This window comes from Alligator mississippiensis, chromosome 1, assembly GCF_030867095.1.
Source record: "Alligator mississippiensis isolate rAllMis1 chromosome 1, rAllMis1, whole genome shotgun sequence".
In the NCBI taxonomy this organism is placed as follows: Eukaryota; Metazoa; Chordata; order Crocodylia; family Alligatoridae; genus Alligator; species Alligator mississippiensis.
This window is the reverse complement of record NC_081824.1, coordinates 191779540-191801311: the sequence shown is the minus strand read 5'-3', so window position 1 is coordinate 191801311 and position 21772 is coordinate 191779540. Positions and strand designations below refer to the sequence as shown.

Genomic DNA, 21772 nt, shown 5'->3' with positions numbered 1-21772 from the left:
CGGGCTCTCACAAATGTGAGCCTTGATAATTTTTTCAAAGACTTTACCAAGGATGGAGGTGAGACTGACTGGCCTATAGTTGCCCGGGTCCTCCTTCCTCCCCTTTTTGAAAATGGGGACCACGTTAGCCCTTTTCCAGTCCTCCGGGATTTGGCCCGTGCGCCACGAGCGTTCGAATATTCCTGCCAGTGGCTCTGCAATGATGTCGGCCAGTGCCTTCAGCACCCTCGGATGGAGCCCATCCGGGCCTGCCGATTTTAAAGGCATCCAGTTCTTCCAAATGACTCTGTACCACCTCAGGATCTACGTATGGAAGACGTAAGGGCATTGTAAGGGCTTTGAGAAAGGGACTGCTTTTTTTGTAAAGATGTGATGTTCATGCATTATTTCTATACTCCATTGAACAAGGCTTATTATTTTCAGCAGAAAAGCCGTGGATTCTTAAATTAAATGATTAGAATTTTGGGACATTCCTCTGTTTAATTATAACTTAAAGGTAGGCTGAATTTTGGCCTACATTCTGTATTTTCCTTACATTTTTTCTCTTGTAACTTCAGAATTCTGTCGCTTTAGCTCTGAGGAAAAGTTTAAATGCTAGATGTGCAGTTCCTCCCGGGTAGCCAAATGGAAGAATTTATTACTTGTGTCTGTCTGTTAAGGAATAATAATAATAATAAAAGAAATTAAATTTCCCTATCTGAAATTAAGTTGCTAAGCAACCAGTCATACCAAGTATGCCACCTACATAAGCATTGTTACAAACCAAAACTTAATTTGCAGCACAAATCATTGTTGGATGGTGCGTTGTTATACTGAAAAGCCTAGTCTCAGGGAGTCAGCACAGTCAGGACCACAGGCTAGTTTTCAGTCACCATAAGGTAGTAGGGAAGTCATTGCACTCCAGCTGCCTCTTGCCCTTACAATTCAACATTCCTATGTCCACAGTAAACCTGGCTACTTGAACCAATCAACTGAAACACACCCCCTTATGTATTAAAAATATTGAATTGTATGATCGCATTTAAATCAGTACAAGTAAACGGAGCAGAGGTATAACTAGTCGATACCATATAATACTGGGTGCCAGCAACACATGATGCAAGAGCAGCAGCCAGAAGTTTGCTGCTACAGCTTTTCTTGTTGCTGACACGTGTCAAGCAGCCATTTAAATACTGATTTTTGGCAGCTAAGAAAAAAGGAGGGGACATCTTTCTCCTTACAGCAGTGAATCTGTCCATTGCTCCTTGTAAGAGGTCACGGCTGAGGCCAGCTGGCTCCCCTGTTACCATCCTCAGACAAAAGGGGTCAGTCCCACCTTCTGACTCGCTCACTGCAACCTAATGTTAAAAGACAGAAGTTCTTCAGTGGAGTCTTCCCCTTTTCCCCAGCTGGTATCTCTGGCTTTGCTTTTCCATCTCACTATTCACATCGCTCCTTGTCACCTAGTCCACTTGCTGCTTTCATGCCATCTGGGGTCCATTGACCAGGTATTCCACCCCACAACGCAATCTGGGGAATCTTCTACCCCATTTTAGCTGACACCATCCCGAGTGGGAGGCTATACGTCTTTGTCTATATTGAGTCACTCAAGCCCTGTGTTTGAGTTAGGAGATCTGATAGGACACCAAGCCTTCCAGTCCTGGCTTGGGTGTGTATGCTAATAGTCGGTTCCCATCTTTCTGCTCAGGATCCCTAAAAGTCCATTCTTTACAAACAAACAAAAATACAGGCAGAGCGTCTGCCCCTCTCCAATTTCTGGTGCATGTTTTTTGGTCTTCCACCCAGGGGTCTTTCCATTCATGCCTGTTCCTGTCTTCCTGCAGCCTCATGAAGTGACCAGCCAGTCAGGGATGAGAGCCTCCTGCGTTGTGGTGTTCCAGTCCCCTGCAGGTGAGCATGCCTTCATTGAGTGGGGAAAGCTCCTAGTAGAGATGGGAATCTGGGGCTTTCAAGTTCCAAGTGCCTTGCTGGGTTTCACTGGTTCCCCACTTGGGGCTTCCCTTGCTGGACACTCTAAGCATTTATTTTGGGTTTCATGCCAGGATAGCATGAGTCGTTGGCTCCGTGCTAGTGTGGGTGGCATCTCAGTGAAGCCACTCACAATGGAGGCAGGCCCTGACCCATGGTCTGGGGGAGAGTGTGAGCAGACTTACTTTCTCCCCTTTCCCTCTCACCTTGTTATATTCCTACACCGTGTGCCACCGCTGCTGCTATGCTCTCCCTGCTGCTAGAGCTGCTGCAGGGAAGGCACAGAGGGGAGGAGTGGAGCAGCAGAAAGAAATCTTAAACTTAATTCAACTGAAAATGGAGCCTTTCCCTATCTAAAAGAAGTGTGTGTGTGTGTGTGTGTGTGTAAAATAAAAAATGCACTGTAACCCCATCATTTCCCTTCAAGGCCCACAGTGCAGATGGAATTTCCAAGGGAAAGTTGGCATGATGGGAACATTTCTGCATAAACTTTGGCAGCTGGTCTGCTTGTGTGGAATTACACCAGCAATTAGCTTCTCCAAGGACTCGGAGTGCATCTACACAAGATGTTTACTGTGTTGTTGTCCAATTAGCTCCGCAGTAAAGTCTCAGTGTCTACATGTGCGGCCCTGTTAGGCCACGGTAAACTAATAAATGCTGCCATTTGATAGTACTTGTCAACCCAAGTGCTGTTCTTTGGCAGCATTATTTACTCCATCACAGCATACGTGTAGATGCTGATGGGACTGGCTGGGACAGAAGGGTGCATCAGTACAGGAGCTGCCTGCTGGCTAGCCCTGCACTAAAGCACCTTCACGGCTCAGCCAGCCCCTTCGCTAACCCCTGCCAGCTGGGGCTGCTCTGCCTCAGCTCAATGTGCTGCAGTCCTGTGTGCACATGTAAACACAGCACCCAGGTGCAATAAACTACAGCGCAAACTGTACCAGAGTTTATTCAGTCAAATTAATAGCATGTGTAGATGTGCCTAGGGTGCCTCAAGGTTGCTTTTTGCACCCATTCCTTGTGATTTCCACTAAGCTCAATTCAGCTGCAGGACAGGATATGAACAGAAGACTACTGTGGTCACTTTTCAGTTGCACTAATTTTCTTTACTATTTTTAAAAATCTGGAATTTTAAGTTCCTTCATGACAATGGTTTGTGCATGTGTGCCAAAATAAAAAGAGTTACAGAATAACAGTCACTACTGTGACACAGACTGTCCTCCAAGGAACTTGGAAGTTCTGTAGGTCTTTTAGCCAATGCTCAGTCTCAGAGGCAACTACTGTCATCATCAAAAGCAAAACAGGCAACTGGAGCAATTGAGGTTTGAAAACATGGTGCCTTTACTTTGGCAGTTTCAGTCCCTGAGGAGAACTTCAACAAAATGGATGACATATTGAGATATAGGGCATGATTGCCCTACATCCACAGCACTGGTCTCACAAATGTTCTTTTGATTAATTATAGAAAATTGTGCATTGTGCTCTGACACTTCTTTCAGCAATAGATTCTTTTTCTTTGAGATTTAGAAGGGAGTTTATTGCTCATGGAAGTGGAGGATTACTAGTGCCGGCATAAGCCAGGCATAAAGCAGACAAATTCTGCTGCTGTCAGAGCAAATTTACCAACTATGTTCCAATGAGTTCCAATGGTCCTGAGTGACTAAGATGCCTCAGGATTAGTAAACTAGTCCTGGTTTAAAGCCCTAATCAAATTTCCAGAAATGCAGCTGTAACCCAGGTGGTACTCCAAGAGGTACCCCCCTCTCCAATTGAAGGGATCAAAGCAGGTGCACAAGGGCTGTGGGAGGAGTAGGGACTGTCCTCCCCCCTATAGAGCATAGCCAGACCACCAGTGGACCTTAACCATATACCTTTTAATGAGGGAACAGTACTGGGAACATAACAGCCATAAACCAGGGGGTATAGGGGACACTACAACACCCTGAGGGGGCAGGATTCAACAAAGGTTAGACACTTACAATCATTGACAAAAGGGCTAACAAAATATAGAACAAAAAACAGCAGAGCAAACAATACTGGTTGGTGAAATATAAAAAGGCACAAATACAAAATGTCAAATGACAAGGAAGTATAGGGCCTAGGTACCTGGAGGGGGAGAAAGGGGGAAAACACAATGGGCCCCTTTCCACTGCAAGAAGATTTTCTTCTTGGTAGTTCACTCACCCCAAATCACCCTAGCTGGGACTTGAATTCAAGTCTCCCACATGGTAGACAGAAACACTGCTATACAGCCACTACTGGTGGCACTGTTACAAGCTGCTAGGGGTCTTGACCTTCCCAGAACCCCGGCCTCATGTTGCACTGCCTGGTCTCTTATTGGAGGAACTGGAAGCAGAGCTGGGAACCTCTCAGGTCACTGTTCAGATCCTTGCTGGAGCAGGGGGAGCCTTTCCTGCTGGCCACAGCCTCTCATAGGTGATCCTGGAGCACAGTGGGGAGCCTCTCCTGCTGGCCGCATGCCGCACTCCTGAGGGTCCAACTGCTGCCTGCAGGTCCCACTCCTTCAGGCTCTTCTGGGGCAACTGCTTCCACTGCACTGGCCCAGCTCTTGCCAGCTCTTTGAAGCTCCTTCCTTGTGGTCCCTCACTGGTCTCTCTTGAGTCAGCCACGCTGCCTCTTTTATCCCCTCTGGGTGACCCAAGGGGCCAATCAGGGGACATGGAGGGTGAGTCTCTGGGGCCTGATTGGTGAGGAAAGGGAATCCCAAGTCCTCCAATCATCTTTTGCCTCTTCAAAACCCCTGAGCTAAGTCACTGCCAGCCAGCCTGTCACACAGCAATATGAAAAGCTAGAGAAAGGTAGTAAGACAAGGCAGCTCTGAAAGAGAAAGGGGAGCCATAGAACTGGAAATGGAAACATTGGTTTACCTCTTGTTCTGGGAGATACTGGCCATTTTAGACTCAACCTAGAAAACTCTACACCTGAAAAAATCCAGATGCTACAAAATGTAGCAGCCCGTCTGCTTAGCAGCACATTACTCTAAACTTTCTTCTCTCTACATCAGCTCCAACATGACTAAAGAGTGTAAATCAAGATTTGTATCCTGATATTCAGGTTGTCCTTGTGACTAGTCCTACCTACCTGACAGATTTCTTTCTCCTCTGTAATCATTGGCTCCTGAGGCATTTGCATGTTGCTTGAGCAAAGAAATTATCAACCAGTCAGTGGAGGGTGCCTGAGTAGGAGTGAAAGGAAAGCTATGGCAGAAGCTCGATGTGCACTACAGAACCTGTTTTCTCAAAAGAGCAAAGTGCCTGCACACCTTAACTCTCCAAAATATATGTAAAAATCATAAACTTTTTTTTCCAAGGCTTTCCTTCAATAACATCTATACATAAATATCCACCTGCACAGAAGCTAATCAAGCTGTATCTGATATGGGATGATGGGAAAAAGGTGCAACATCATTATTATTCCCATTTTTGAATGCTTGGAAAGCATACTGAATGATGAACATATAAAGCAAATTGGCTTTCTTAAGCTCAGTCATCAACTGCAAATTAACAGAGCCTCCATTAATAGACCCACTGGATGAGTTGTGGTATTCATTCTTGCCCTTCATCTAATGGAAAGGGGAAATCTGATTCCATTTGCAGTCTTTAAGAACTGGTAAAACCTTCCTTCCCATATAAATAATTACTGCCTCAACCTGAAAGATTGTTTAAAGTACAATGATTCTTTTTTCTTTTGTAATCTCTGAAAGACATAAAAATGCCAAGTCTAAAGAATTTTCTCGTTATAAGAAATTGAGAGAAATGCTTGGCTGTAGTCCATAGGGCCTTGACACAAGGCAGGAAAGAGAGAAAGCTATCAACAAACAGTGGAGAATTCTGAGTAGGAAGATATTTGGGAGTGAATGCCCATGGCTCTAAATCTGCAGTGTTGCAGGATCTAATCCCACTGATAGTTCATTGGAATTAGGCCCCTACTTTGCAAAATTTACAAGGCTGCAGGATGCACATAAGGCTAAAATGGTATATAAATGTAGTTTCGTTATTCTGCATTTCTACTCAAAGTCATTTTCAGTTATAAAGTGAGAGGATATCACATTTATGTGGAATAAAGGTAACTTCAGAACTCAAATGAATGGCATTCCTTGAAATGAAAGATGCTTGAGAACCTTGATAACACAGACATAGTTCATGCCAGATTAAACCCTTTGCATATGGTAAAATGGCAGGGAGTGGATTTTAGGAACTTAGTTATTTGTTGGTTATGTGCATCTTACAAAGGGGCATTATTAGTTCCAGACTGAACAACTTTATCCAGATTTTTTGTTTCTTCTCCTTTGCACTACATAGATAGTTGCAAAAGGACAGCGTCCCCCAATGTCTGCTTGAATGCTACATTTAGTACATTTATCAAGTACTAAATGACTCTGCAGTAGCAACTGCACAGTCAGGGGCACTTGAAGACACATCCACAAGGTAGAATTAAATTACACTCTCCCACGAATATCAGTTGCAACACATACCCAAGCTGGCCTCAGTTTGCTTTGGATTGTTCGGCTCTTCTAGAGGTTGAGTTCTAAATCAGTGTGCTTAACTGTAGGCCTCATCATTTCTCAGGAAAATCTTCTATTAGCATTAGCACCAGTGGTTTCAATGAGAATTTTCCTTGAAGGTTTGCTGGATTGGGTCCTTTGTTGTACTATTATAATCCATCTCCTATAATTATAGTTAAAGAAGTGTTATTTATAGTCTGCTTTATTATATCTGCATCTATTTATTTTAGCTAGTAGTTAAAATAATTTCAATTAGTAATTGAGATTTGTTATTTTTTTTATGGTCTGTATTTCTTTCTTTTATTTCCAGTGAGTAAGCTGTCTTATTTTTAACTATAAAGAGAACTCTTCAATCTCCTGCTGAGAAATATGCTAGGCAAGTGATACAAGTAAAATTTCAAAAAAATAAAGGACTTTTGTTACAAAAACCAAAACTTTTCATTCTGGCTCCAACCATCTGTGTTTTGATTTGAGAGGGTAAAATATATATATATATACAGATCAAAGTTCTGAAAGATGCTGTGACCAGATGTACAGAACAAGATGCTGACTCAAAAGGTGAATTATAAGGTGAATTTTATTTGTCTGGTTTTATTCCAAATTATGGTGAAGCCAATTTAAATTGCTGTTCTTTCTTGCCAATCTAATGAATAAAACTATTAAAAAAAAAAAAAAAGCCTTGGAATTTATTGCATTTCCTTGGTATAAGTAAATACAAACCATTCTTATGATCTCAGTTAAAGAATTATAACCCTTCCCAATGGTATAATTTTTTAAATACATAAATGTCTTGCTACTGTTCTTATGTAGCAAGGATACTGGTCCTTTGCAAAATTTGCTATTGAATTCCAATGGAACAGAAACAGTTTGATTCTGTCGTGGAAACACACACAGAGTACTTTTGGGTCAGGTCAGCAGAAGCTTTTATTCAAAAGAAACTACAGCTGTAGGGGGAGTTCCAAAGTGACATGGATTTCCCAAGCACTTGGAAGGGGTCCCCCCCCCAAGAGCAAAATCAGGAGGCTTATATACTTTTTAACAGTTGCTTACAACTCACGTGATCATATAGTGAAATTAGCATGAAAAGCAGCTATAATATTACTTCATTATTTCTTTGCTGTTATCAGGATGGGAATTATGGGGGAGGTAGGGTTAGTTCACAAACCTCCTTCTTGCACCTGGAAATCTACTTTGTACATACTTTTTTTTTCTACCTTCAAGGCCGTGGTGAGAGAAGCATTTGCAGAAGAGTTACAAAGAACAAACACTTGCCCTTATCTGTTCTACTGTACCGAGCCAGCAATTCTACACAAAGCGGTTATGTCATCTTATAACTAAAATAATCAAAGTTTAAGGCATATATTTTTTCTGATTCCACAATTCAAATCATCTGCTGCTAAGGAGCTAACAGCACAGTTTAGGAAGGCTTGCAAATACTCTCTCGTCAAAGGGGCAGTGGTGGATTTGTCTAAACTCCTGATATAAATTAGAGATGGTCTAAGTTACAGCTACTGCTAATGACCCCAAAGGGCCAAACTGGCAGCTGGGGGCTTGTGGGCTGCAGCTTGGCCTTAATTCTACAGTAGAACCTGGATTGTTTGCATCAGGGTGATTCACAACCTGCTTGATTTACAGAAGGTTGCCAAATTAACACTAACCTGCTCAGCTTTTAGCTTTGGCTTTTATTTCAGCAGTGCTGCTTCTCCATGCAGCTGGAGCTCATCAGCAGCCCTGCGCAGCTAATCAGAGAAGTGATGCCTTTCAAAATAGCAATCGGCTGGGCAGCTCAGCAGTCCTGTGCAATCAGCTGGGCAGCTCCATTTGCTGTTGATTTGCAAACCCTCATTTGTACAGTGGGATCAGTAACCTAAACCTAGGAAGGCTCTTCTACTGTACAGGTTTCCCTCAATTTATATGGTAGATGCATTCCTGCAAAACTGCATAAATCAAAATTGCATAAAGGGAACCCAGTTTATAATGTAACAAATCGGGATATGTTTCCATGGCGGGGAGTGGGGGAGGGACAGTGTCTGGGGCTAGGGAAGAGGTGGAGAGAGGGGTGCAGTGCAGCCCAGCAGCTGCAAGCAGGCAGTGTCAGCTGCTCCCAGACACTCAGCTCTTCCTGGCACTTGGGGTGGGTGGCAGCCTGCTCTCATCCCACTGTAAGCTGGGACCAGTGATGGCACTGGGCTGTTTCTGGTGCTTGAGGCTGGTGGTAGCCTGCTCTCATCCTGCTGCAGGCTGGGGCCAGGGGCAGTACCGGGCTCTTCCCAGCATTCGGGGTGGGCAGCAGCCAGCAGCAGGATGAGAGCAGGCTGGGGCTAGCAGCCATTGCAGGCTGGGCCTGGTGGTGACACCAGACTCTTCCTGGCACTCAGGATGGGCTGCAGTGATGGGAGGGGCTGCTGCCACCCCAAAATTCACCATAGTCCCCCCCCAACCTTCCTCCCAGTGCCGACACCGAGCACCGGGAAGAGCCCAGTGCCGCTGGCCCCAGCCTGCTGCGGCCTGCAGCCCGTCTGTAGCGGGACGAGAGTAGGCTGCCACCAGCCCTGAACATTAGGAAGAGCCCGGTGCTGCTGCTGGGCCCAGCCGGCAACCTGCTCTCATCCTGCATGCAGAGCCTGGCGCAACCCCGCAGCCTGCAGCCCTCCCGGGGTACGTGTAGCAGCAAGAGGCACACCCCACACCCATTCACACTTCCCTCTGTTTTGGTCCCTGCTGCAGCCCCAGGAGCAGCTGACGGGCTGCACCGTGTCCCTCCCCTGCCCCTTCCCCCTCAGACTTACCTTGCCGCGCCCTGGGCCTCCGTTTCTCCTCGCTCACCCCCGTACCTGCTGCAGCAGCCCTGGGAGCAGCCGACACGACCTGCCTGCACCACGGCACGGCGCAGCCCAGGAGCTGGGGTGAGTGGGGACAAGCGGCGCTTCGGAGCCAATCACATAAGAGTGACTTTACTTCATATATAATGAAGCTGGGTATGTGGCAGGGCACTTTTGGTGCCTGCCACTTTAAGGGCAGAAAACAGGCAGCAGCCAGGTGCCTGAGGAGGGCAGCCATTTTGGACCCAGGGATATAAGTTGGGCAGCAGTTTGTTGCAGGAGGAAGGAGGTAACATCAGGTTGAGAGGCTGCTTTGAGAGTATCAGGAAGGCAGGGGAGGAGGTGACCCCTTGTCCTGGGTAAGACATAATACATAAAACTGCACCCTGCTGGGGATGAGTGGCCTGCTGGGGCTCCTAGTGGTGTGGGAGCCCCCAGGAAATGCCAGGCCAGTTACCTCCCTGGTGAAAGGTGGGGCAGGGTGCCTTATAACCCCAGCCCTACATCCCTGCTGGTGATCTAATGAGCAGGGGGAGCCCAGGCTCGTTAAGGAGCCCTGAGGCAGAGCTCAGGCTGGAGGAGGGACCTGGGGCCATGCCCAAGCGGCAGGTAAAGCCTGGGAGCGTGAGTGAGACCCTGAGAGAGGGGCGATGAGTAGTGAGACCCCTTGAGTGTGGGCGATTGAAGAGGCCCAGTGGGGGCATAGTGGCCCAGTGAGGGGCCAGAAGCGAAGTAAGCCAGCAGTTGTAGAATTGCACAGTCAACACTCAGGTGAGGGTAGCGGGGGACACTCAACAGACCGCTCCGGGGCTGACTGAGGCATGGTGAGATAAGCCCAGCGAGGCCGGGTGGTATGGTTGTGGCCCAAGAGAGAGGGCAGCATGAAAGAGGCTGGGTGAGAGCCAGCAGAGTGAAGGGGACCCCGGTGAGAGAGGGGTGGTGTGTAAGTGGCCCTTAGGAGAAGCAGGGTAGAACTATAACTGTGTGCCCAGTTTGCTCCGGCTGTAAGCTGGAGAGGTAACACACAGAGCAACATCTGCGAGGCATAGGACCCATGGAGGGCAGGTCAGAGTGGGGATTAAGGGCCCTGTCAGCAGGGTGAGTAATGGGTAGCCTCCTGCCTTAGTAACAATTCTCAAATTTTTCCATCAAGGCGTGGAAGGCAAGCGAAGCGGGCAGTTACCCCAGAAGCAGGGCGGAGAGCTGACAAGGAAGACACCCTGTTCCAGGGTATAAAAACGGTCATTGGATAAGAGAGAAATTGCATATATAGAACCCGCATAAATAGAGGGAAACCTGTATTTGCTTTCTTTAGCCCCTAGTCTTCTGGCATAAAGGATTGCTATGTCAACTTTGTGCCACAGGAGGGCCCTGCTAACTGATGTGATCATCTTAGGGATGATCGTGCATGATTTTAGGCAAAAATCTGCCACTGCTGCACAGACAAATAGAGGTGCAAAATAAACACACTGATGTCCAAAGGAAGCATATACGCCTTTGAACAACGTGTCTTTTTGTCTCAGACCAACACGGCTACCAAGTATACCCCTGAAACATGGAAGATGCTGAATTTTAGCTGATTTTGGATTTTAGACTTAATTGCAGAACAACAAGGAAGCTTTTCTGCCTCCCTGTCTGCCATCTGACACCTTCAGGGAAGGAATTCTACCTGATCAACACATCAAAGAGCTACTCAACACAGCTCACAAAGACACTCTCATGGACCCAGAGGGACAGACTTCCATCTTCAGCTCCCTCTGTGCAAAATGAAGTTTATTTCCTGCCTATGGGGACTTTTTACCATCTTATACCATCTACACTTTTCCCAGAGCCTGACTGTCGCAGAGCACTGAGGTGCCCTGCTCCTAGAGGGCAGAAACTGCCAGAGGAAAAGCTCTGGCAGTGCATAGGGAGCCCTAGCAGGGAATAGGAGCCCACCTGTGGGTTGCCAGGGCAACTGGAGGGAGCAAATGACCCACACCTGCCAGCAGTCAGCTGCCTGTAGGAGGCAGAGGCGGGCTCTTATAAAGCCCAGGGCTGAGGCCAGGTTGGCAGTTCCCTGCCAGCAGCCAGAGAGGCAGGAGCTCTGGGAGTGGGGATGCGAGAAGCAGCAAGACTTGCAGGTACTGTTTGAGCAGAGTTATAGATGTCAGCTCTAGGGCGTTTGTGCAACGTGGTTTAGCCAGGTGGCTTTACATTATGTTATAGGCAGGAGGCTCGAGTTTTTGTTTGGTGTTGATGTTACACCGGTGGTTTGGGTGAGGCTATTAGGGGTTGGAGGAGGCCTCATAGGAACCCACAGTGGTGTGGGGGCCCCAGCGCCAGTGAGGGCGCAGCGTACTCATCGGGGACTCACAGCGGAGTGTGAGGACCCCAGCGCCAGTGGGGGCGCAGCTTACGGGGTGCTTAGACCCCAGCCCCAGAGAGGGGGCATTTGAGAAGCCCTAGTGTGGGCGTAACAAGCCCTACAGAGGGGCACTTTTGAGAAGCCCTAGCGCGGGCACAACGAGCCCCAGGAAGGGGGCAACCTAGAGAAGCCCTAGCGCGGGCACAACGAGCCCCAGGAAGGGGGCAACCTAGAGAAGCCCTAGCGCGGGCACAACGAGCCCCAGGAAGGGGGCAACTTAGAGAAGCCCAAGTTGGGCACAATGAGCCCCAGGGAAGGGGACAGCCATTTAAGAAGCTCAGTGCGGGCACGGCGAGCCCCAGGAAGGGGGCAACCTAGAGAAGCCCTAGCGCGGGCACAACGAGCCCCAGGAAGGGGGCAACCTAGAGAAGCCCTAGCGCGGGCACAACGAGCCCCAGGAAGGGGGCAACCTAGAGAAGCCCTAGCGCAGGCACAAGGAGCCCCAGGAAGGGGGCAACTTAGAGAAGCCCAAGTTGGGCACAACGAGCCCCAGGAAGGGGGCAACTTAGAGAAGCCCAAGTTGGGCACAACGAGCCCCAGGAAGGGGGCAACTTAGAAAAGCCCAAGTTGGGCACAACGAGCCCCAGGGAAGGGGACAGCCATTTAAGAAGCCCTAGCGCGGGCACAGCGAGCCCCAGGAAGGGGGCAACCTAGAGAAGCCCTAGCGCGGGCACAACAAGCCCCAGGAAGGGGGCAACCTAGAGAAGCCCAAGTTGGGCACAACGAGCCCCAGGGAAGGGGGCAACTTAGAGAAGCCCAAGTTGGGCACAACGAGCCCCAGGGAAGGGGGCAACTTAGAGAAGCCCAAGTTGGGCACAACAAGCCCCAGGGAAGGGGGCAACTTAGAGAAGCCCAAGTTGGGCACAACGAGCCCCAGGAAGGGGGCAACTTAGAGAAGCCCAAGTTGGGCACAACGAGCCCCAGGGAAGGGGACAGCCGTTTAAGAAGCCCAGTGCGGGCACGGCGAGCCCCAGGAGGGGGCACTATTAGGAAGTCCCAGTGCGGGCGTGACGAGCCCCAGAGACGGGGCATTATTGAGAAGCCCTAGCATGGGCACGGCGAGCCCCGAAGAGGGGAGTGCCTTATTAGAGAAGGCCCCAGAGAAGGGGGCAGCACTCAGAGAAGGCCCGGGGTTACGGGCGTGAATATAGACAGAGACAGACCAACGTCGATTCCAACTGCGAGGCTTGGGGCGTGGTATCAGGGGTGGTTGGAGCCACGCATAGTCCATAAGGCTAGGGTGCCCCAAAGCACCCATTTGCAGGAGAAGACCCACAAGGAGTCCGGGAAAACCATGGGGTCTGAGTCAACATAGAGTCGTGTCCGAGAGGGCATAAGGCAGCCTCCCAACCTTATCTAACAGCAAAGACGTGGCGGGCGAGAAACAAAGGGTGCCCTTGGGCCAACTTGACACGGAGAGGGGGCCTTAAGGAGATCACGGCCCTCCTGCAGGACCTTGCCGTGACACTGACGAAGGGACTTTGATCCCAAAAGCTTGCGGAAAAGGACAATTTTCTTGCCATTTTCCAGTTGGTCTAATAAAAGATCATTTTGGAACCAAGAGTTCTAGTTTTTTGTATGTCTTTTTGTCTCAGACCAACATGGCTACCAAGTACACCCTTTGAACAACAATGTATTTATTACAATAGCTATGCTTCCTGAGTCAAAGGGACCTTTGCATGAATAACACCATAGGTTTTAACCATATGTCACAAATGTGATTTGTTTCTGATAGCACTGCTGCAGAAGCCTTAACAATTCAGTTTTCTGACTTGTATACGTTTAAATGCTCATCTTTGAGGTTATGTTACCCATTTTTTTTACAATGAAATTGAATTCAAGACAGATTAAACTTAAAATTTAGGGCCTTTGTGGTTATGCTGAATGAAGTGAGTTGTATTTCTTCATGGTAAGTAGTACCAGAATTGATATTTACTCTTCCAAAGTGTACCTTCATCTATATTGCTAACATTTTAAATGCAGTCTTAATCAATAATGTATACTTAGTAGTTACAGACATAAAACAATCACCTTACAGAAGCTTAGAGGTCATAGTTTAGATACTATAAATGGGAAGTTGATATTGCTGAGGGTGTCAGTGATGGCACTGTGCTGATTGTTGGAATTCCTGAACATGATCAAGGGTGAGGGAACAACATTTGTGGTAATTAAATGTACCATATTTACACAAATCCAAGACCATTTTTTTTTTTTTTCAACATGCACAAGAAAAATTCCTGATGCTGAATTTTGAGTACAAGCTGTTGGAATGGTGGAGGGGAGGAGGGGGGAAGAAGGCAACTGCTGTGGCTCAGGGGTGGTTTCAGTCCTAACCTGGGCTCAAGGTTGGAGTCAGTCAGAGCTGGAGCTGCTGCTCCACCCCACTGGGCCCCACTGCCTCTGCCCCCCACTGCCTACCCCGGCTTTCTCTCCCTGCCACTTCCCCCCCAACTCCTGCTCTTCCAAAGGTCAGTCAATAAAAATTCTATCCATGTGCTGATTCCTGATATGGAGTAGCATGAAAACTGGAATATACTGTATTTATGGGGTCTTTGGAACATAGAAATTGGATAGAGTTTTAAGAAATCTATCCCCAAGATTGTGCCACTTAAACAAAATTTTACAAGAGTCTTTATGTGTTGCCTTTCCAAAAGCATTTACTATAGATCATTTTCAACTCAGGACAGCTCTGTCTTTAACACCACCAAAATGGATATGCTGTCAATGAACTGAGACTAGCAGAATGAATGACAGAATAGTGAATAGCCCATTGCATGTGCTGGAACATAGCCATTCATTATTTGATCCACATAAATAAAGTCACTTTCAATAATACTATGAAATGTTCAGAAGAATTTATTGTAGAATGAAGATAACCACAGTCATAAATAGCTAAATCTTCTTCCCTCCTGACCCCCCACCCCATAGCCTATAGCATCTGTAGGGGTCAGTCACGCATTGTTCTCTACATCTCCTTTATGCTCTGACTCACCCTTCAGCATAAAGTGTCTGTAAGCCCTTGTTGCACTATACCATTGTATAGTCTGTTTCTTGATCTGGTCCTCTTTGATGCTGAAAAGCATGGTCTTTAGCAGGTGGTCATCCTTTACTTGACACATGTTTCCAAACAGCTGTAGCTTCCTTCTCATTATGGAGGCAATGACTTTTCCTTTCACTGTGATCCCATTTCCGCTTGTTTCACTTCTGGTGTGCTCTCATCATAACATTTAATTTCAAAGGCCAACTGTCTTTGTGCATCAGCCTTCCTAAAGGTGCATGTTTCTGTCAAATAGAGCAGGATTGAGCGTACATGTCCCTTGAGCATTCTGATTTTTGTGTGTTGGGAGATTCCCTCATCTCGCCTTATTGACTTCAGGTCACTCAGGGCTGCCTACACCAGCTGTATCTTCCTTCCAATCTCCTTAGAGTATTTGTTTTCCCATTGTCTTCTACATGTTGTTAAACAGCCCAAATCATTTGACAGTCTTGTGGAGGCATCAATAAGGCTCTGCAAGCCTTTGTTCTCTGTGTCTATCAGACCATAGTCTCTCTGCCATGAACCTTATCCCAACACCTTCGGTTGTTTCAACTCCATCCATCAATCTGTCAAGACAGGTCAGGAAGGAGATTTCTGTTCACTCTGTAGCTGATCATCATCTTGAACAACAGCTTAGCTCACTATTTACCAGGATTGCAAACATCACCTCTTTATAAATGTTTTTGATCATGGCTATAGCAGCTTCTTGCTCACAGCCCACACTGTACCATACTGAGTTGATGTTATTTTCATAGAATCATATAAAATCATAGACATTAAGGGCTGGAAGGGACCTCAAAAGATCAAGTCAAAACACCCTGCTCTGGGCAGGAATACTGCTGAGATCAAATGATCCCAGCAAGGTGTCCGTCCAGTCTTCTCTTGAAGACTTGCACGGTTGGGGACTGCACCACCTCCTTGGGAAGTCTATTCCAGATTCTGGTCACCCTTACTGTAAATAAATTCTTCCTTACATCCAACCTGAAACTATCCTCTAACAGTTTATGGCCATTGTTCCTTGTCCTTCTTGGGGTGCCCTAGTGAACAGTATTTTTTCCCAGCTCCTGACATTCCTGTTTTGAGGTTGATGAACATCCTATCAAACTTTCTTTATTTTTTCATCAGCTCTGGGCTGCTCCATCCTGCTGTCTTTGTGGAAACTTGCCTGCCCCTACAATAAGTTTTTACTATCTAGGTTGTGAAGCTTTTAAGAAACACTGTGAGGTGTACTGTACTCAGGTGGGTGACCAGAGAGATCATCTTGTAATTTGTGCAGTCTCTTTTCTTGGCTCTCATCACCCAGATAAACTTTCCCCATTCTTCAGGGGTCTTTTCTTCTTTCCAGATATTGTTGTATGCAGCTTCCTAATTAAATCTCTGCTTCCTTCTGCAATCTGCCCTACAAATATGCTATCCACTCCTGGGCTTTTGTTTTTTCTTTAGTCTTCTGATAATTTTCTCAACTCCATCAAGATGTCATCCTTGTTGTCTCTCTGCCCTGGCAAGGCTATAATTTCCAGGTCTTTGAGAGCCTGTTTATCTTCACTCTGTCAAACTTAAAAAGGCCCTCACAATATTCAGCTCATTGCTTAGGATCGCTCTTTTCTGAAACAACTGAGCCATCATTATCTTTAATGGTGCAGAGTCTAGGCTGGTTCTTCTTCCTCACCATCCTAACTATGATGAATGCTTCTCTTGACTTGAGCTCTCCTACAAACTTCTCAGTGCTGCAGTACTCTTCTTTGAGCTAGGTCTCCTTGTCCAACTTAACTGCCCTCTTCACTAGTCTGGCATTCTGGTACAGCTACATATGACTAATAGGACCCTCTTCACTTTAGCTTTTGCTTTTCATTGGCCACATGGAGGATTTCTTCTGATATACTTCAGGCTACCTAGCTGCCTTTTTACCCCTTAGTAGACCTGAGGCAGCTGACTTTGTAAGGCTCACTTAATCTCTTCTAGCCATACCTTAGTGCTTAGTTCAAGGCTCTTAGCTGACCCTCTCCTCCTATTCCTTCCTTATAGCTGGCCTTTCTAGCACCTCCATAATAGATCTTACTGGCCTTTACATCTTAGACTCTCATCCAATGAGACATCTACCAGTGCACTTTTCCATCATTTATTTATCAGGACAAAGTCAACTGTATTCCTGTCAATGCCATTTGGTGATTCTTGAGGCAGAAGCAGCATAGCCCTGTTCACACAGCTCTGTGGGCAGGCTGCATAGTTCTGCTTCTTGGCACTAAGGCAGCTACTCTAACTGGAACTAGCAGTGGTATGGAGCTCTGAGTCTGGAGTTCTGTCAGGCATCTGAGACTGTGTCCTGGATATTGCTCCCCAAAAGTTGGGCATATCACTTATATGTAAGCTAAAACAAAAATAAAATCAAACAAAATGCTATGTAACTTGCTGTACTAGTGGGTTATCCTGCATAGGAACTCAGACAGCTATACACCTTTAACCAGGAGCATGACTTCTGCCTTTGTCTCCCCAAACCAACAACATGGCTCCATAACAACATTTTTTTCCAATGCAAATGTATGCCAGGCTGTAATTATTTTATAAAAAAAACCTGTAGGTAAAAATACATATTCATCGTGTGTGGATGCATAAATTACCTCCAACAACTGAGAACTGGGGGTCAGAGAGATTTAGCTTGTTGCCTCTTTCCTTAAGAATGAACAAGATACAGGTTTTGCAATTCTGGAAGCTAAAAGTAAAATGCAAGTGACGGTTCTAATCTTTGACAATTGTGACAGAAATGGTAGCTGGGTTGGCAAATACTTGTTGCCTAACTGTCGGGAAGAGCAAAGTATACAGTTTCACTGTTTTAAATATAATTTTTTAGATATAGATTAACTTCCTTTGTTCAGTATTTAGTATTGTTTTACCAGCCTTTAAATGGAAACTGCAAGCATTGTGATAAATGGATTGAAAGGTTATCTATTTTCCCTGCAGCTTCTGTAATTGTTTTTATGTTCTGTGTTGAACTGCTATTCTGTATCTCCTCAGAGCCAGGCTCTTTAGTGAACAGCAATAGATACCTTTATGTCTATTATGGCAACACTACATTAAAGGGCAGCAGAAAGATACTGCTGTCTCAAAGCTATATTCTGCTGGGGGTACTGGCCTTTTCTCTCTTCATGCCAATAGATTCTGTGCTCAGGGTCAAATCCTCTCCACTATGCCAAACCCAAAAGAATTCTGTGGAAGATGAAATCATCCCATTTATGCTATAGAAAATTAACAGAGGTACTATATGGCTACTCCAGCAGCTTCTGGTCTGCAGTAGCTTCTGCAACATCTTCACTCCCACATGGAAGGATTAAGCCAGTAGAATTTCATGATCATGAATTTATCATCAGTATATACACTCCTGCCTTCTGCATACTCTTCTGCACTGTGATGAATAAGTCGATAAAGCTCAGGTGCACAGAGCCAGATTGTTCAGGGCTGCCAGTACAAACTTCCCAAACCCTGTCCCTTCCCAAATCTCATGCGGCAGAATCAGACTGGTTCCTCTAAGTAGAATTTTCTTCCAAAATGATATGGGACAAAATCTTCATAAGCACTGAAGGATACATCTACACTGCTGGAAGACCACCCTTCAGCCCATACCAGCCAGCATCTATAAGCTCAGCTCCCAGTGACCTCAGAATTGAACCTCAAGCCTGATGCTGTGTTTGCTCCCAACCCACCCCTATTTGAAGTGTATTTGGGTGCCACAGGCACAGAGCACAGGAAACCCACCAGCAACAATCCCACAGTCCTCTTCCAGCCTTTCTATACCCTACCTCCTCTCTCTACCTTCCAAAATCTTAGCCAAGTACAGAAGACAGATAGTGATCAGGTTGATTCCTAAGAGGCCTCTGCTTGAGGAAGGCCAGTGAGGACAATCTTGGTGCTGGCCATAAGGTAAGATGTAGATGGGGAGAGCAGCTCACATGGCTTGGTCTGGTTGAGGGCAAACCTCAGAGTTTGATCAGTGTGGATACTCCCTGAGAAATTTAGGAGTCTAGATCTCATTGACTGTCATTGGCCATGGGCTCCTGCCTTCTAGACGCTTCTGAAAATCTTGCCCTATGACATTAATTTGATTTGCAGAAGCAGAATTTCAATTTTCTTTCCTTCTTCTCTCCCTCCCTTCCTCTCTTCCTCTCCCTCTCCCTTACCAGACTTTCTTTTTCTGTCATTTTCTTGCATAAAAAAATGTAATGTTAAAACTGGGAAAGTTTTGAAAAAATATAAACATATATTTTTAAATGGTGTGTTTCATACTTTGCAAAACACATTCGAAATTTACTGAAAACTAGGCTTTTTTTTCCCTATCAGCTAGCTAGTTGTAGTCCGATCTTAACAGATCTCCAGGGCACCTAAATAAGGCTTATATAAAAATGTAGATTTCATAGACATTAGGGCTGGAAGGGACCTCAGAAGATCATGGAGTCCAGCTCCCTGCCCCAGGGGCAGGAAATCAGCTGAGGTTATAGGATCCCAGCAAGATAAACATGCAAATTTCTCTTGAAGGCGTTCAAAATAGGTGCTTGAACCACCTCCGATGGCAGGCTATTCCAGACCTTGGGGGCTAGGACAGTAAAGAAATTCTTCCTTCTGTCCAGCCTGAAACAGTCTTGCTGGAGTTTATAACTGTTCAACCTTGTCATCCCTTGGGGTGCTCTGGTGAAGAAACGTTCCCCCAGATACTGGTGGTCACTCCTGATAAACTTATAGGTGGCCATCAGATCATCCCTGAGCCTGCACTTTTCCAGGCTAAAGAGTCCCATAGCTCTCAGCCTGTCATTGTAAGGTCTGTTTTCCTGACCTCTGATCATGCGTGTGGCTCTTCGCTGGACTCTCTTAGATGCTTAAGTCGTAAAGAATTATTCAAATTGATCCCTCTTAGTGGCACTAGAACTGCCCGAGCTTCAAATACTGGGGCTGCTTATAAACTATGCAGATCAGGCACCCAGATGCCTCATTCCTGCCTAAGCTCTGTTGCGATTCAAAGGAGGCCAGAAGGACAGTAAGCAAGTGGGAGTCTGGCCCTGTTGTCCAGTGGTTACAGCGCTCCCTAGAAGAGAGAGGTCTGGGTTCTGGCCCCGACTACCAGGGTTATTTCTGGTGTGTTTGGGTTTTTTGGTTGTTTTTTTTTTTTTTTAACCAGCAGCTGTTCATTGTGAAATGCATAAAAGTCACCTGCTGATTAGGACACTCTCCTAGAAGTATGAGATGGGTTTGAATGCTGTCTGGGTGAGGAAGATCTGGAATTCAGGTCTCTGGATTTCCCAGGCAAGTGTCCCTATCACTAGGCTATTGGGGGAAAAGTGAGCACTGCACCACCACCAGGTATACTCAAGTATGAACGAGAGACTCAATTTGTTGTTCAGGGCATCCTGTTTTAAATAGATCTCTTCCCCTTGAGAAGTCTGGGCTGTGATAGGAACAGAGTGCCTCCTTTACAGCTCTAAGACAGATGTCTATGCTTCAAGAGGAAAAAGGAATTCAGTCATACCCCTCTGCTTAGCATTCCTGTTGGACAATGAGGCAATGCAGATCATGTGGGACTCCCCATTCATGCATAAGAAACCTAAGGGCTTAACACTGTCAATTAGGCTTAAGACAGGACAGGTAGGCTGCATTTTAGTTTTTGCACAGTCTAAGTGCGTGCATCTTAGAGATTGATTAGGATCTGCCCCTTAATGGCTGCCTCCAAAAACATTGGTTTAAGTGACATGCCCACCCTTGGAAAAGAAGTGGGGGGCATAAGCCAGTGATAAAACCCTTCTGTCAGAGGTACACAAAGCTCTTGGTTCAGAGGTGATATCTTTTGTTGGACCAACTAAATAGCAGCAACAAAAATTCTTTCTTTGCAAGCTTTTGGGCACATACACCCTTCATCAGGCTGAGGAGAATTCAAAGATTGTCAGAGTCCTCCTCCTCCTTGTCAAAAGTAGAAGATAAACTTCATTTTACACAGGGGAGATACACTTCCAGCTTCTATTCCCCTGGGAATCTGGGAGTCCTTTTGTGAGAGTGTTGCTCTGTGATGTGCAGAGTTAGCTGTCTTCTTCCCTGGAGGTGTCCGATGTCAGAGGCAGCCAAAGTGAAAAAAAATCTTTCTTTCTTGTTTAGCAATGAAGTTTATTTTTCCAAATGGCTAAAATATTATATCTTCCATGTTTCAGGGATCTATTTTGTAGCCGTGTTGGTCTGGGAAAAAAGAGATAGGCAAGCTCTTGGTTCAGAGGTGGTATCTTTTATTATTTTATTTTTCTAATTAGGAGGACTTTTAAAGTCTTTGAATTCTCCTCAGCCTGATGTGTGCACCCAAAAGCTTGCAAAGAAAGACTTTTTTGCTTCTGTTTAGTTGGTCTAATAAAAGAGATCACCTCTGAAGCAAGAGCTTTTTGTGTATCTCTTTTTTTTCTCAGACCAACATAACTACAAAACAGATCCCTGCTCTCAGAGGTGTGTGTTAAATGCAAGACTATCCTTTCTCTTCTCACAGTTCTTTGCTTCGTACACTATACATCTTCCAACTACTGCAACAAATAGAATAAGGTCCTACATACAAGAGTTGCCTTCATAATACAGCTCTGTTTCTGATTCCAGAGTACCACCTGATCTGTGTGCTAATAAAACAGGTGATGGCGGGGAGGCAACAGGAGAAGAGGAGCTGGTATGGTGCTTGTAACTGCGGCAGCTTTCTGAGCTGGGTAACATTTGTAGTAATATACACACAGATTTTCATGGCCAGTATCCACACTTTCTCATGCATGTGCAAATGGTGATTGTGTGGCTTAGAACCGGCCACAGTCAGAAAAGGCAGTAAAAGGCATCCTTGAACCCAGCTTTAGCCCTTTGCTAATGGTTTTGTCACTGCTCCATAAAAAAGGAAAGTTGTGGGTGGGTCAGAAAATCTATTAAAACTGTTGAAACAACCTTTTTTTCTCATTCTGAAAAACAGCTAAACCATTTTTAATATTTTCTCAAACTAGTCAACTTAAAGC

General features: G+C 45.9%; 1 protein-coding gene across 1 annotated transcript in view; it reads left to right on the top strand.

Annotated features, from left to right (window-relative positions):
* The first annotated feature begins 11388 nt into the window (after nt 1–11388).
* Nucleotides 11389–21772, top strand: part of SYT14 (synaptotagmin 14) — a 210520-nt gene continuing 200136 nt past the window's right edge. The window contains exon 1 of the mRNA XM_059718210.1: nt 11389–11441. Coding sequence (XP_059574193.1) covers nt 11417–11441 — 25 coding nt within the window. The 5' untranslated portion in view covers nt 11389–11416. The remainder of the gene's footprint in view (nt 11442–21772) is intronic.